Raw genomic sequence first — 16,187 nt, forward strand, 5'->3', positions numbered from 1 at the left:
AGATCACGATCGCGGTTTCATTTTTAGGCCATCGCTGGTTAAACTTAAACTAAAAGACAGACGTTTACAATGCACCTGAATCTCATTCCCTTCTAATAATGCAGGACAAACAGTTATTTCTTTTAAATCAACAGGTTTAAGAGGAACTAAAGCACTCCCTATCGACTTCATAACAAGGATTCCAGTTGCTAATTCTCGGGGGGGGGGGGGGAGAAATCCACCATCAAAATCTGAGGATGTGCTTCAACATGGGGGGAAAATGCCTAAATACAGATCCCTGTTGAGAAGAATTATTTACAATGGACAGAGCCCTACCCTAAGCCTTGTAGGTGTTTCGGATCACTCTGGAGCAAACCAATAGTAAAGAAAATCTTTCACAGACCGGGCACCCTTGCATTTCCCTTGTGAGTACATCATGACCCACAGGACACGTCATGGTTTTGTTTCCAAATACTTTGACATCATGAGGGCTACGGGTAGGTGACCTACTCTTAGCCCTGATGATGCGACAACAACATACATTCACAATGTTTTCTTTAAAAAAATTATCCACAAATTCACATTCATCCTCCATCCTAGACTATGAATTGGGGGAGTGATGGACGGTTTTGCCCTTCAGATCTAAGGTGGCGCTGGTCTCCTCCTGTGCGTGCCCCCTACTTCTTCTCTTTCTTCCCCGACTTCTTCTTGTTTCCCCCTCCAGAGGCGGCCGGTTTCCCGTCGCGTTTGCCCGCGGCGTTGGAGAGCGTGGCTGTGCTGCCGGGGATGTACACGTTTTGCCTGTAGTCGGGGACGTGCTGCAAGGTGAACTGGGGGCCATACCTGGTGCTTAGCCCCATTGTGCCTGCAGTGGCTCCTCCTCCCAGAGTCGAATTTCCATCCGGATTGGCAGCTGCAGCAGCAGCGGCTTCTGCAAAGGACAAAACCGAGAAAGTTGACAAATGTGGTCTTTGACATAATCTTAGCTAGATGACATTTATGTCACTGCATTATTTTCTGCGGGTGTAATGCCATTTTTCTACCTTGTATCTGCATTCTGAATCGTGTCTAACATTCTATGCTTGTTTTTGTAATCCTAGTCTTATTATATTGTTTATTAGACATCTCATCCTATCGATTGCATCCATTTGCACTTGTGAGAGAAGATTCACCACCCCCAAAACCCAATTGCCGCATAAAAAAGCATTTTAAGAACAAAAAACAAAAAACAGAGCAATCTGAAAGGAAGGGGGAAGAAATCCAAGCCTCAGTTTTAAAAAGTCTTTCTTTTGCTCAGAAAGAGCCCCGAGGAACCAGGAAGCGTTTGAATCCCTGCCTCTTTACACACTGCTTTGTGATTGGCTGTGAAAGATGCCAATCTTCCCGTGGCCCAAGCTTTGCCTTCTGCATGGAGATTTCAGCTGGGCTGAGCTCAGGGTAGAGGGAAGAGTCGGGTTAACAGAGGAATGGAAAGACCTGGACATTGCGAGGGCTGGCAGTGAGGTCATTTCTAATGGACAGAAAACATGTGCAGAACTCCAAGGAACAACCGAGTCAGACGGGGGCAAACATGAGTTCAAGAACCCATGCATAAATGACCTTTGAGAAAGGGGGACTATAAACACAGTTAAATAAATTAATGTTACAAGTCTGAGATCCATAATCTGGGAAGAGTCCTTTGCTGCTCCCCCCTCCTCCATAACTTGTGAAGGGTTTAGGAGGTTCTGATGGGGCGTTCAATCAGGCATTGTAAAATGTTAGGTAGGTTACATGACAACAGCGGTGTGTATTTTCTGCTATGTACATGAAATATGCAGCAATTTTGCCTCAACTCCCGGAAGACCCCACACCCCCACACGACCAAATCCGGCTGGCAAACAAAGCAGTTACGTGGCTTCTCTTGTTGGCATGCATATTCTGTTCCTTGGATTCCCTGTGCAAGAGGCACAGTTGATTTCATTTGCAGATGGGTGTCCAGAACTAACCTTTGGAGTTCTAAAAAGGCATAGACATACAGATGCCTTTCAACCCTTCTGTTTATGCAGAGGCCCACCGTTCAGGGAGACATGCATCCACAGAGTTTGGCTGCTTCAAGAGAAGTGGAACGCTCTCCACCCCCTCTCAGTACTAGCAGTGGTGTTTTAATAGTACATTAAAAGATGTACCTACAGCAAAGCTAAACAGTGTTATTTTCTTTTTTGGAAAGGCAGAAGTAACATTTTGAAAGAGCAGTATTTAGGGAGACTGGAAGCAACTGGAAGCAACTTTCTATAGAACCACTAAGACAGTATCCCACACCTGTTTCCCTGTCTCCAAGCTTCACTTAGCAGACCTCCTGCAGTTAAATATACACACAGATCTGTGGCACGGTTGAAGACATGAAGCTGCCTTATACTGAATGAGACCCTTGGTCCATGAAAGTCAGTACTGTCTACTCAGATTGGCAGTGGCCCTCCAGGATCTCAGACAGAAGTGTTCCACATCACCTACTGTCAGATCCCTTTAACGAGATGTTGGGGATTGAACCTGGGACCTTCTGCATGCCAAGCAGATGTTCTACTATGGTGACTTTTTCGTTCTGTCTATCCATTTCTACCTACCTTTCTTCTAAGGGGCTCAGAGTGGGGGACATGGGTCTACCCCCTTGTTATCCCTCCATCCCCCCAAAAAAGGAAAAGAAAGATGCTGGGATATGATGTAACTTCCTGTTGTTGTCTGCTTACGTGTTTTACTCAGACATTAAAAGCTAAGTGTCCAGCGACTCCCAGCATTTTTATGAGCAAGAAAATACAAACAACTCAAAATCTGAATCCCCTCCGTCCTTTGGTCTTCTACAGTGAAGCTCTTCTTCTGTATACCAAGTTCCAAGTTTTTAAAAAAGAGGTTTCAAGTTTAAGCCTGCCTGAGGATTATGCTTCTTCAATCCTTTATCTCTAATCCCAGATTTATGGGGAGGTGAGGACAGGAGAGAGCCAGCGTGGTGTAGTGGTTAGGAGGAGAGGATTCTGATCTGGAGAACCGGGTTTGATTCCCCACTCCTACACATGAGCGTCGGACTCTAATCTGGTGAACCGGGCCTATCAAAGTACTGCTGTAATTTCCCATATTTAACTTGTAAACCTAACTTAAGAGGGGAGCATGCTGATGGAGTAAATGGACATCTTTTTTGTTGTTCTTAGTCTAAAATTCTTTGTTTGATAGTACTGAACGCTGGTTTTTCAGATAGCATTGAAAGATCCTCTAAGGCAATACCAAGGTGACCAAGTTTAGCTAAAACAGTGGAGAACCAGTTAACTTTGTAAGTGTCTTTTAGCAGATGGAACATAAGGGTTCCTTAGTGTGGGTGACTATATATGGGCGCTTTCACACATGCTGAATAATGCACTTTCAATCCACTTTCAATGTACTTTAACAATCATTTGCAAGGGGATTTTGCTGATTCATAAATTAAAATCCAGCTGCAAAGTACATTGAAAGGGGATTGAAAGTGCATTATTTGGCATGTGTGAAAGCACAAGCGTCGTGCATGCTTGTTGCTAGGGCATATTCTGTAACCCATAAAGCTGCAGCTGTGTTTTTGAAGCACGCTGCGGTCCTGTCTCTTCCTTGGTACCCTGGCTCAAAACAAACCCACAGCAAGTTGGCAAAAAGGCAGGTGGAGTTTGACAACCTCTTCTTGGCCTCCTCGTCTCCACCACAAATTCACGGGGTTACCCTTTTCAGTAAAAGCCACTATTCCTTCACCCTCGTATTCCCTGCCACCCCTCCAGCCCCAATGCACTTTTGGCAATATGGTGGCAATCAGGACCTTTCTTATAAGTAGAGTTGCCACATGCCTCTTAGCTACCAGCAGGAGGTTTCTGGGGAGGAGCCTGAGGAGGGCGGGATTTGGGGAGGGACTTCAATACCATAGAGTCCAATTGCCAAAGCAGCCATTTTCTCCAGGTGAACTGATCTCGATCGGCTGGAGATCAGTTGTAATAGCAGGAGATCTCCAGCTAGTACCTGGAGGTTGGCAACCCTACTTACAAGGTTATTTTTCAGGATTACACAGATAATGTACATGTCGCTTGCTTTCATACCTGAAATGTGGTATAAACAGGCACAGTTTTATTGTGACACTTTCAATGCTTGGATCCATCTGCTTACTAAAGGAGTTTAGCACAGAGAGGCAGATGGAGACCACAGAAGCCCCTAAGGGAACTTAGATATGAAGACTGGAGAAACCTGGATGATATTTTAAAATCTCTTGCCTGTGGAGATGAGTAAAGAAAGCAGATCTTGCACTTTCCTTCTCTCCAGGGCATTCTTGGTGTGTTTTGGAAAGAGCAGGCAGTTTGCCTGTACCCACCTTTGGCCCTCCATCCAAAGCCTTCTGTGCAAACTTGTGGGCAGTATTACCCAAAAGATGGCAGTATGTTCTGGGGCTTTGCCAGGACCTCTCAAGTCAATGGGAACCAAGCCCTAAGTGTTTCCTTGATCCTGTTTCCCAGAGATGACAACCTCCTTCCCAAAAACTGGCTTATTCTGATAGGGGCACAGTGGTACGCTGCATTGGCTGATTGCTTTTCAGGGCTGGCAGTCTCCCCAACAGGGAGGAAAACACCCACTGTTCCTTCCAATGGTAGCCATCTGCCTCCTCATGCTAAAAACAAAATCGCTTTCCACATGCCACAAAAGTGAGCATCCATCAAGTATTTAAAGCAACCACCAAAGTTCTTGGCAATAGTTTATTATGCATTAAGGGAATTCCATCCTTCGACAGACCTTCCAGATCAATGTTTTCTAGTTAGTTGAAGCTCTAGAACAATGACTTTTGTGCTTCAGGCTAGTTAGCAGAAAATTCTCCCCAGGAAATGGATCTCGCCTGCCAAAGAGAGTACTATTCTTAGAGTGAGGAATGAGGTGGCACATTCTCCTTCACAACCAATAGGGTGAAGAGGATTCCCCCACACAGTGTACCACCAGGTAGCTCACCTTCTCTGACTCCTTCCACCAATCCTGCTTTACTTCCACTGTTCTTTTTTTAAAGTCTCTCTTGACTAGTTGTGTTTCATTTATGACAAATGAAACACAAAACCTTAACCACCACCAGTGTAGGAGGGAGAAAACAAAGAAAGGGGAGGATTCTCCCACCCTTAAAGGTAGGGTTGCCAACCTCCAGGTGGCACGTGGAGATCTCCAGATGACCACGATCAGATCACCTGGAGAAAATGGCTGCTTTGGAGGGTGGAATCTATGGCACTGTACCCTGCTGAGGTCCCTCTCCTCCCCAAACCCCACCCTCCCCAGGCTCCACCCCCAAAATTTCCAGGTATTGCTCAACCCAGAGCTGGAAACCCTACCTAAAGGTAATATCAAACTCCTAGGCCCTTCATCTGCAGCGAGTGGACTAATTCCAGTTTCTAACAGGAGAGAAGAGATACCATTCTGTAAGTTCCTGCTTAGTTCATATAGGACAGTCATGCCTTGTTATAGCACACGCCTTAAATTTGGCTTTTATGCAAAAAAGAGGAGACTTCCTTTTCAAAGACTTCCTGCATGTGAATTGCTGGGCTGAATAGCTGTTCAGCCGCTGAGGAATGTAACAGACAGGAAAGGTTTTGAAGATCAGCTAATTAACGAGGCCAGAATTTTACTTTTGCAGTGTGCTTTTATAGTTAGGATTTGAGTCCTGTAAAGTAACAATAAAGCAAGTGATTTCTGAGCATCGACTAAGTATTCCCTACCAAGGATGCAAAACCAGCTTCCAAGTCTACACATCTAATTTTACAAAATGATGCACTGTTTCCATTTGTTTCCCAACTATATTCTGGCTTGCCAATTTTGTCTAGAGATTTGTCTCTTGCTTGAATGGAATGCTGTGAAAAACTCAAGTTTTCTGCCCTGGGAGAAACGTTGGCAAATAGAAGCCCATGGTGACAGAGCAGAAACATCTGTGCAAAGCCAAGGAAGATCAGCATTCAGAGTTGCAACGAAGCCATGTGCAATTAAGACATACGTTTTCAATTGTAAACATTTCAAATAGAAATGAGTTTTGAGACTCAGTTTGGGTGTCTTGATTACCAAGACCCGAATGCTAAACTCACACAGTTGCACCTCCGCCTGCCTGCTTGATGTATAGGGTTGCCAATAGTAGCAGGAGATCTCCTGCTAATTCAACTGATCTCCAGCCGATAGAGATCAGATCACCTGGAGAAAAATGGCCGCTTTGGCCATTGGACTCTATGGCATTGAAGTCCCTCCACCCCCAAATCCCACCCTCTTCAGGCTCCGCCCCAAAATCTCCCGCCAGTTGAGAAGAAGGACCTGGCAACCCTATTGATGTAGCCAGGAATGCCCCCAAAATGGAGCTCAATATTACAAGCCTGGCCCACATTGCAAAGCAACCAAGAACACGATCTGTTTCACATAGGCCATTTATGCAGGGCTGTTTCCCTCGTGGTCATCTCCGCTGACTGCTTTGGTGCATGCCTTTCCCGACCGTCAGAGGTCGCCTTGCTCTCTCAGTGCGTTTCCGTGCATTTTGCCTGCGTCTTCCGGATGTTGTTTTAGCCAGTATCCGGAAAACGCAGACAAAACGGGCAGACACGCACAGGGAGCGCAAAGCGACCTATGATGGTTGGGAAATGCATGCATAATCAAAAGGAAGCCCCGACACAGTCTGCGGGGGTGACCGTGGGGAAACAGCCTTGCATAAATGACCATACTGTATCTAGCAAGAGTTGTGACAGCTGCTTGAAACTGCGACCCACCTAAGGGCAGTTCTAAGGGATAAGTGTGAGGCAGGAAGCCCCCCTCCTGCTGTGGTTCTAGCAATCTTTACCATGCCTCTGCAACTTCTTTTGTGACTGTGTGGTCACAATAATCATGATATCTTGCAGATCCCATGCGCTTCCATAGGAAACTTCACGGCAAACTGCACCCAAAGTACAGCACCCATGAGACTGGCATGGAAATAGATAGGAGAAGAGACTTAGCGAGCGCTCTTTCCGACTCCAGTACAAAAGTCCCTGCTGATTGGCCCAGTTGCAAGCGCAGCACTGGGGACCACTTTCTGCTGATGGTTTTTCTCAGTCCTGGATTTATCCACGGAGTTTTAGAAGCTCCAACGGGGGAAGATCTGCACAGTTCAATTATATTTTCTGTAATGCTAATCCACAAGCTGACTTGCTCATTTCTCAGCTTTATTGTCTCTCAAGGACAGTTTCTTTCTTTCTTTCTTTCTTTCTTTTTTTTTAAAAAAAAGATGTTTCAGGATAAGGTGCAGCTTTTAATCCAAGCTATAATATTTGTACCACTTCATTAGCATAGCATTTGTGAGAATCTGTCAAGGAGTGCACACAAACCTTTAAAGGAGTTTTCAAGCATTTAGTGCATGTGCACCCCTCCCCAGGGCAAACAAGACTCCCCAGGGGCTGCTTCAGGTTGGAAAAGAGAGCGGGTGGAGGCTGGATCCAAATTGGGTCACTGCAACGCTTTAGAGCTAAGTTCCCAATAGGAATCTGCAGCTGCCCCAGGGGTGCAAGGCTTTGTGGCAATCACATATTAAACCTAACATGTAGTTTGGGTCTGGATACTGGATTCTGTGGCAAATAAGAGGGTTGTTCCTAGCATTGGCAAAAAAAGGGGGGGAGGAAGCAAGGACTTCTCGAGGGGGAGGGCTTCTCTCCAAAACTGTCCAGGGTTGAAGTGGTAAAAGTCTCACTAGTCACTGCTAATGGAACAAAACGAATTGGACATCAGGGGGCTGGCTGTAGCCACCATATAACTGCAGCTCTCCAGCCTTTTTTTTTTTTTACAGATTAAAAATAGAGCTGGAAAACAGACAGTTAATGCCTCATGGTTATTCAGCCCTCAGACAAATCTAAAGCTATCTCCAAACCTGCTTAATCTTTTTCAAAAAGCATACTTGCTGTTGCTCTTTGTTCTCATCAAAATCCCTTTTCTCACACACATTTTTTGAAACAAAAAGCAGGAAATTGTTCAGAAGCACAATTGGGGTGGGGGAGAAACCTATTAATCAGAAAATATAAGTTGAGGGGGGCGTCATTGGGACCCCACAATCTCAAGCTTCCGGTATGGAATACATGTGATATTGAAGGCATGATCCAGGCAAAGTTAAGCACTTTTAAGCCCAATTAATTTCAGTGGGAGAGATTTACAGCGCAATCCTAAACAGTTATGGTGTTGGTGTTGGAAAGTACTGTCAAGTCGCAGCTGGCTTAAGGCGACCCTGTTGGGTTTTCAAGGCAAGAGATGAGCAGAGGTGGTTTCCCATTGTGTGCCTCTGCGTAGCGACCCTGGGCTTCCTTGGCGGTCTCCTGTCCAACTACTGACCAGGGCCGACCCTGTTTAGCTTCCGAGGTCTGATGAGTTCGGGCTAGCCTGGGCCACAAGCAGTTATACCCTTCTAAACCAACTAAAGGAAACGGGCTTAGAAGGACTGCGTAGTTAACGCTGGGGCTTTGCTCTCCTTCTGAAACGAACAAAGGTTAAAGTGATTAAGTGTAGCTGAACTGTGCCCACGGAGCATTATGAGTTTCCCAGTTGGGAGCAGGGTCGCCAGCCTCCAGGTAGAGCCTGCAGATCTCATTGTGGGGCCTTCCAAATTACGAACCGCCCATAAAAACCCTGACCTGGCGGGGGGGGGGGAGGCACAAGGGCACAGAGGGATCTGATTTGCACCCCCCCATGCCTCTAGGGCTTTTTCGATGCAGAAGAAGCTGTCTGCCCAAGCAGGCTTTACAGTCTGTGCCACTCGAAATAGAGCCTTAAGTGGGACAGGACAATCTGTCTTCACCGCTGCCTGACCTACCAACCCATTTCTGTGCTGAGACATGGCTAAGGAAACGGATCCAACTGAGCTGCCCATAAAAGGCATTACCGGCCCTCTGACTGGTGGGGAGGGCTTGAGCCTAATCCATAGCATAGCAGGTAGAGGCGGCACAACATCTGGCACGGGCAGCGGCCGAGATTTCAGCCTCCAGCTTCCTGCCTTTCAGTCGACTCCATGAGGCCACTGAGCAAAACAAGAGGCTTCTTGAAAAGCAGGCCAAACTCAGCCTGGATCTGGAGGAACGCACTCTTACTTAAGGGATAGGGTTGCCAGGTCCCTCTTGTTTCAAGTAATGGCCAATTATTTATCTGGGCCAGTCCAAGGAATTTTTGTGCCCAGGGCAGAACATCCCAAGGCCACCCTCCCCTCAAGAATAGGCACAATGCTCTAGGAGGTTCACTTAGACAAACCTCACTGAATTAATTGGGGTTGGTGCAAGGATCTTAGGCTTCAGAGGAGAGAAATTCCCTGTAGATTGTGCCTCATCACTAGGGTTGCCAACCTCCAGGTACTAGCTGGAGATCTCCTGCTATTACAACTGATCTCCAGCTGATAAGAGATCCGTTCACCTGGAGAAAATAGACTCTTTGGCCATTGGACTCTATGGCATCGAAGCCCCTCCCCTCCCCAAACCCCACCTTCCTCAGGCTCTGCCCCAAAAACCTCACTGTCTTTCGGGAGGGGGGGCTACCTCCAAGTAATCCAACCTCTGCAATTCAGTAATATCCAGCCTGCCTTAAGAAGCGCGAGGCGGAGACCAAAAGCAGCAATTGGTGCAATGGAAAAATATTTAATAATTAATTGTCCCTATGCATTTCGCATATGCTTCTTCAGGCGGAGCTTTCTTAACTCAAACATCCCAGGCAAGCAATATTTCACTGCTTGCTTGGAACATTTGAGTTAAGAAAGATTCCCCCTGAGGAAGCATATGCGAAACACGTAGAGGCATTTAATTATTATATTTATTTTCCTTGCACCAATTGCTGCTTTTGGTCTCCGTGTGGTTTGGTGTGGCCCTCTTGTAGGTTATCCGGGCTGTGTAACCATGGTCTTGGTATTTTCTGTCCTGACGTTTCGCCAGCAGCTGTGGCCGGCATCTTCAGAGGAGTGACATTGAAGGACAGTGTCTCTCAGTGTCAAGTGTGTAGGAAGAGTAATATATAGTCAGAAAGGGGTTGGGTTGAGCTGAATCTGACTATCTATTACTCTTCCTACACACTTGACACTGTCAAGAGACACTGTCCTTCAGTGTCACTCCTCTGAAGATGCCGGCCATAGCTGCTGGCGAAACGTCAGGACAGAAAATACCAAGACCACGGTCACACAGCCCGGATAACCTACAAGAACCAATGAACTCTGACCGTGAAAGCCTTCGACAATATCTCTTTTCTTTTGTTTGTTAAGAAGTGTGAGGGCTGGACTGAGTATTACTGTAAAAGTACGGTCCTTTTTTCATGGTGGAGTTTCTTTTTTACAAAGGAAAACTACCCTCAGCTGGCTGGAATCATGAAGAGGGGAACAGAAAGGGATTGCTTACTCCTTTCCCTGCCAGTCCTTTTCGCAAAACGTGACCCTTTCCCCCACCTCAAAAAGACACAGGTCCGTCCCTCTGCACCCATTCATATCTCTTTTCTCTCATGGGAGTAAAAGCAAGATGGAGGATGATTTCGTAGTTTAGCCGTGAACCATCTTTCCAGGGGCACGAACAGTGCTGGCTAAACAACTGCAACTCTTTCATGGTAAAGCTAATCTGAATTTTTGCCTATTGACGAACCTGGCTGACAGGAAACGAGGAAATCCAGGTGAAGAGGGCTGCACCAAAGACGAAGCAAAATACACCAAAGACCAATGTTGCAGTGGGGGAAAAAAAAGATTTTATTCAGTTATACGGCCCCTACGCCAAAGCGCTTTGGTGTAGGGGCCGTATAACTGAATAAAATCATTTTTTTCTTCCCACTGCAGGAGATAAGGGAAGCAAATCTCAGATTACACACAAAAAACAAACTCCTGTTTCTGCTTTCCTCACAAACAGAGTTCAACTCTGACTAAGTCAAGAATACTTCGGGGCTTAGCGCTAGTGGGCTAGCCACACGGCCTATGTTGACCATTGCCTAAGCACAGGCCTTTATTTAACAGCGGGGAGTACAATTTAGGAAGACCTGCTGGGGCTTGCAGACAGGTGGTGTCTAAAAATCCCTGCAAAAGCATTCCTCTGCTCCCATTTTATCAGAGACTTGCATTCTAGCAAGCACATGAAAGCCACATTCCCTACGCCCCTGCAACCTTGGCATACAGGCACAGATTCTCTTTCAATCCTATTTCTTGAAACACAAAAGAAATCTACAAAATATTTTTTTCAGGGTTGTAGAATTAAGCCCCTTTGCATTGCTCATTTTCCACGGGTGCTTTAACTCCACGTAGTGCTGTATCGCTCCAGCCTCCTGTCATGAGCCCAGAAGACCTCTCTTTGATCTCTCAAAAGCACTGTCTTAAAAAAAAAAACACCCTCTGAAGAGACTCCCGGGCTTTTCAGAGCCGGGACGTAATCAGACCATCAGCATTTCATTTCCTCACAAAGCTCTCTGACCATCTGGGACTGTTGCAACAACTCTAAGGGGCTGGAAGACGCTGGAAAATGAATGGTGCTGGCGGGCCAAAAGGATGTGTTAATTATCCCTCCCACATGGCCAGAGTAACGGCACCATCTACAGCAGGGGTGTCAAACATAAGGCCCGTGGGCCTGATCCGGCCCCTTGAGAGCTCTTATCCGGTCCACAAGCCAACCAAATCAGTCACACACACCCCAATCCTGATCTGGACTGGTGATAAGGTTGCCAGGTCCCTCTTCGCCATCGGTGGGAGGTTTTTGGGGCGGAGTCTGAGGAAGGCAGGGGTTGAGGAGGGGAGTGACTTCAATGCCATCGAGTCCAATGGCCAAAGCGGCCATTTTCTCCAAGGGAACTGATCTCTATCGGCTGGAGATAAGTTGTAATAGCAGGAGATCTCCAGCTAGTACCTGGAGGTTGGAAACCCTACCTGGCAAGGCATGGCCCGGCTTGACCAAGTGACATTTATGTCATATCTGGCCATTGTAACAAATGAGTTTGACACCCTGGTCTACAGGAAGGCACTGGGGCCTATGGGGCTCCTACATAAGCACCCCCTCCCCCAACAACTGAGGGCTCTCAAAAATTACTTGTGATCTCCCTCAGCCCCCAAAGAAATGTATTTCAAAGGCCATTTGGAAAGATGATGTATTGAGGACCATAAGAATCTCGCTCAAATGTATACAGGGCATATTGTGCACCTCCAACTGACCCCAGAGATCCGAAAGACTTTCACATGACCCTCAGACTATAACTTGGTGGCCATTCTTCATCATAACTGCTATAAAATGCATGAATGTTAAGGGGAATGCATGAGGGATGCATTGAAATCCTGCAAAATATCTACTGACCTAGATAACCATGGGAACAATGGAGAGTTTCCTCAAATAACCCAGTTACTTATACACCCTTTACAAATGGGCACTGGAATGGTTAGTGATGGTCTGGAAGATTTGGGAATCCTGTAATTGAAAATCGAGCCCATGAAAGCTTATGCCACCCTAAAGGGGCTAGTCCTCAAGATGCCACAATATTGTTGTTGTGGCTGCCACAGACTGGCACTCTAGCATTTGCTCAGGGACTGTGAGGTAACTTCAGATTCTCAAATTCACAGGGTGGCCAAAGGTTTTCCTTATATCCTCAGAACCATTTCTAATAGGTAGACCAGAAAAACATATGGCTCTTATTAAATAAATGATTTATTTAGCCCTTTCAGAGTTCAAAATGCTTTACATCCATTATCTGGGGAGATGGACAGAAAAATGAAGTGCTTAGAGTAAACTTGAATACGTATGTATGATACTTTTCGAAATATAATCTGGAAATTAAAATGCGCAGCTGACACAATTGCGTTGACAACGCAATTTTGTTTGGAATCCAGATATTATTAGCCCAAGATGTGACACATCACAGAGACACCAAAGTTCACCGTCTGGACACCCTCCCATCCCCACAGATTTCTCTGCTGGTGGATGCTGTGCTCATAAGCAGGGGCACGTGAGAACCCACATGGATGCTGAGCTGCCGGAGAGCATGAGTAACACTAGCTGTGACCGCCACCCCCACCCACTAGCCTCCCATTTGATAAAAGAATGGGGGAAAAAAACCCCACTTCACTGAGTCATTAAGAGGCAACAAAGTCAACAGCATCATTACTTGGGACATGTGATTCCTTATACTCATACTTTGCTGGATTAAGCCCATTGTGTGGCTGGAGACAGAGAATCCACAAATAGCAGCCACTGAACCCATACATCCTTACTCCAAGCCCCACCCCATCCTTGACCCCCCCCCACACCGTGATTGCTTCTCTTTCCCCCCCTCACAACCAAGCACACTCCCATCGATCAAGCCCTACTCTCTCTGGAAGGAATAGGGAACCGAAAGGGTCAAGCCAGCCCTGCAGGACCTTCCAGTGGGCCCAGCATGTCAACAATCCATAGGGTTCCATCCTCCTCCTTAGGCAGCTCAGCCAGTTCTCCTGTGCAAGTCAATACGGAGGAAAAAGGCTCTATCTGCCTCCTTTCTAGTGTCAACAGGAGGGGCTGTGGCTCAGTGGTAGAGCATGTGCTTGGCAGGCAGAAGGTTCAATCCCCGGCATCTCCAGTTAAAGGGACTAGGCCAGTAGGTGATGTGAAAGACTTCTGCCTGAGACCCTGGAAAGCTGCTGCTGGTCTTGATGGACCAAGGGTCTGATTCAGTATCAAGTGTTCATGTGAATAGAGGGTTTGGCAGGAATAGAAGGCTAGCCACCTCCAGGTGGGGCCTGGAGATTTCCCAGAATTACAAATGATCTCCAGGCTACATAAATCAGTTCCCCTAGAGAAAACGGCAATTTTAGAGGGTGGACTCTGTGGCATTATACCCCACTGAGGTCCCTTCCTTCCACAAACGCCTCCTTCTCCAGGCTCCACCCCCAAATCTCCAGGAATTTCCCAGCACATCGTTGGCAACCCTCTTAGGCAGAACCCTCCCACGTTTTTGTACCTCTGTGGCTCACTCTGGGAGTCTCTCAGTCCACAGAGAAACTGCCACTCCAAACTTTCTTGGCCAAACTGTATGCTGTGTGGGAGATATGTGACTGGATATCCAGATGTTTTCTTTAACACTGCAAAGCAGTGGAGGGGGAAGGAGGAGATTTTGATTGAGGTCGGTGTGCCATGCAATCAACTCTCCCTACACACCTCCTGCCATTGCTCTCAATATCAGTTCAAAGGAGGGTCATTTCTATCCGTCATGGTAGAGGAAAAACATCTAATAATAATGGGTGTTTGTCTCCCTTTTCCTGTCCTACTGAAGCTAATATAGCCCCAGGAAGAGGGACAAGTTCTAGACAAAGAGGGGCTCCACAAACCTCCCCCAGCAATGTGTTCCTGATACAAATTGGGTCACTCCCCTCACCCCAAGGGCGGTTATTAAATGTTCAAGAAGACGTCAGGAGATCCCATCCCACTGTAATGTGTAATTTGGTCCTCTGTCCCTGTTCACACTGGACAGGAAGGAGTTAAAAGAGCCCTTTGGCCAGTTCTTAGCTCATGTGACAGTGGATGAAGCCAACGGTGCAGAGCCTCCAGTTAGGGCTGCCGATCTCCAGGTGGGGCTTGGATTTCTCCCAGAATTACCACTCATCTCCAGATTACAGAGATCCGTTCCCCTGGAAAAAATGGCTGGTTTGGAGGATGGACTCTATGGTAGACCACAGATTCTAAGTGAAATCTGTCCCCGAATTCCCCCGTCCACAGGCACCATCCCCAAATCTCCCGGAAATCCTCACGCTGGAGTTGGCAATCCTACCTCCATTCTTTGCTCAGTGCAAAACAGCCCAATTGCTGGCTGGTCTAGCATATTAGGCCCAATTGCAACATGATCCAGGCAGGGCAAAAGAACTCATCCATGTACTTTGCACTCGCCCAGAGAGTCTCATTTACTAAATGGCTGTTTCCATGAGGCTGCTTTGCATGAGTAGCAGCCTAGTTCGAACAAGGCACTGTGTCAAGGCAAAGTCCCACGGGCAAATTCTTTTGTCTTGCTAGTGTCAAGCTTTGAGGGTCTAGATGAATTGTACAGAAACGACAGAGACTATCATTTTGTGCATTAACTGCTGTCACTAACCCCCACTGACCATGCTTTGCTCCTGAATATTTCACTCCCTTTCTGCACTGGGAGTGCCCTTGAACTACAAAAGAAGCGAAGTACAATTGTTCAGAAGGTAGGATTACTACACACTGGAGCAGTAAATTGCTTATCCATTCCCCAGCAGCCCAAATTGAAAACCAGTTCAACTGGAATGCTCAGATTTAAGCTGATTTATTCCCACCGATGTACAGCACAACTCTAAACATTTACTCAAAAGTTAAGTCCCACTGAGTTCAACAATGTTTATTTTGCTCAGGGCCAAACTGGTGGCACGGACAGTTCTGTAGAATCTCACCTGGGTAGGAGTGCGATTTAAAGTGCAGCCTTGGAGAGCAGAATGTGGGAACTCAATCCTGCACCCACCCACCCCCATAAACATTCCCAAACCATATTATTTTTAAGCCACTTTCTCCTTCTGGGGCTCTGGGACCAGAAGTATCCTCTTTCAGAATGGCTCATGCTTGGGGGGGTGGATGCAGCTGCCCGCTGAGGCTGAGCTTTACAAACCTGTCCCCACCCCCAGCTTCAGCAGGAATCGGCAGGACTCGGGTTGGATCTATCAGCCTCACGTCTAATTGGACCCTTTGGACTTCAGACTACAAAAATGGAAACTGGTTTGAGGGCTCTACTATGTCTTGGGCCTGGTGCCAACTCTGGGGAAAGTCCTAAGGCAACACTCAACTAATCGGATTTGTCAACTGAAGTCTTATGAATGATTGCAGAGGTGCCTCAAATCAATCAGGTGGGATTTTACAAGAGCAATGGATCGCCTCTTTTCTCCTTCTAAACTGATGCCTTTCGTTTCCCACCCCCGGCTCAGCTTGGGTGCCAGACATTTTGCCTCTTGGATAAAGTGACTCTGAAACGAAGAGGAATTTGCCCCCTCCCCGAGGGAAAATATCACACTGGGCACTTCTGAGCAGGCTGTAAAATGGCATTTTTGCAAATTTCCTTAGGAGTAAACCTCACTGAACTGAAAACAACCCTTTCCCCTTCAGAGCGACTGGTTTTATGTAAATCCAAAGATCTTTATTGATCAACTGGATTTCATACAATTACTCAACAATGATTTCTTGAACCAGGTAGCAGCCGTAACCTTTACCAGTTTGTAGAAGCAGCTGCAAGGA

At 46.6% G+C, this 16,187-nt stretch overlaps 1 protein-coding gene across 1 annotated transcript in view; it reads right to left on the reverse strand.

Annotated features, from left to right (window-relative positions):
- Window positions 1-536: 536 nt before the first annotated feature.
- LOC130492948 (protocadherin gamma-B5-like) overlaps window positions 537-16,187 on the reverse strand; it is a 173,293-nt gene continuing 157,642 nt past the window's right edge. The window contains exon 5 of the mRNA XM_056866726.1: window positions 537-910. Coding sequence (XP_056722704.1) covers window positions 657-910 — 254 coding nt within the window. The 3' untranslated portion in view covers window positions 537-656. The remainder of the gene's footprint in view (window positions 911-16,187) is intronic.

The sequence above is a fragment of the Euleptes europaea genome, unplaced genomic scaffold (assembly GCF_029931775.1).
Source record: "Euleptes europaea isolate rEulEur1 unplaced genomic scaffold, rEulEur1.hap1 H_3, whole genome shotgun sequence".
In the NCBI taxonomy this organism is placed as follows: Eukaryota; Metazoa; Chordata; class Lepidosauria; order Squamata; family Sphaerodactylidae; genus Euleptes; species Euleptes europaea.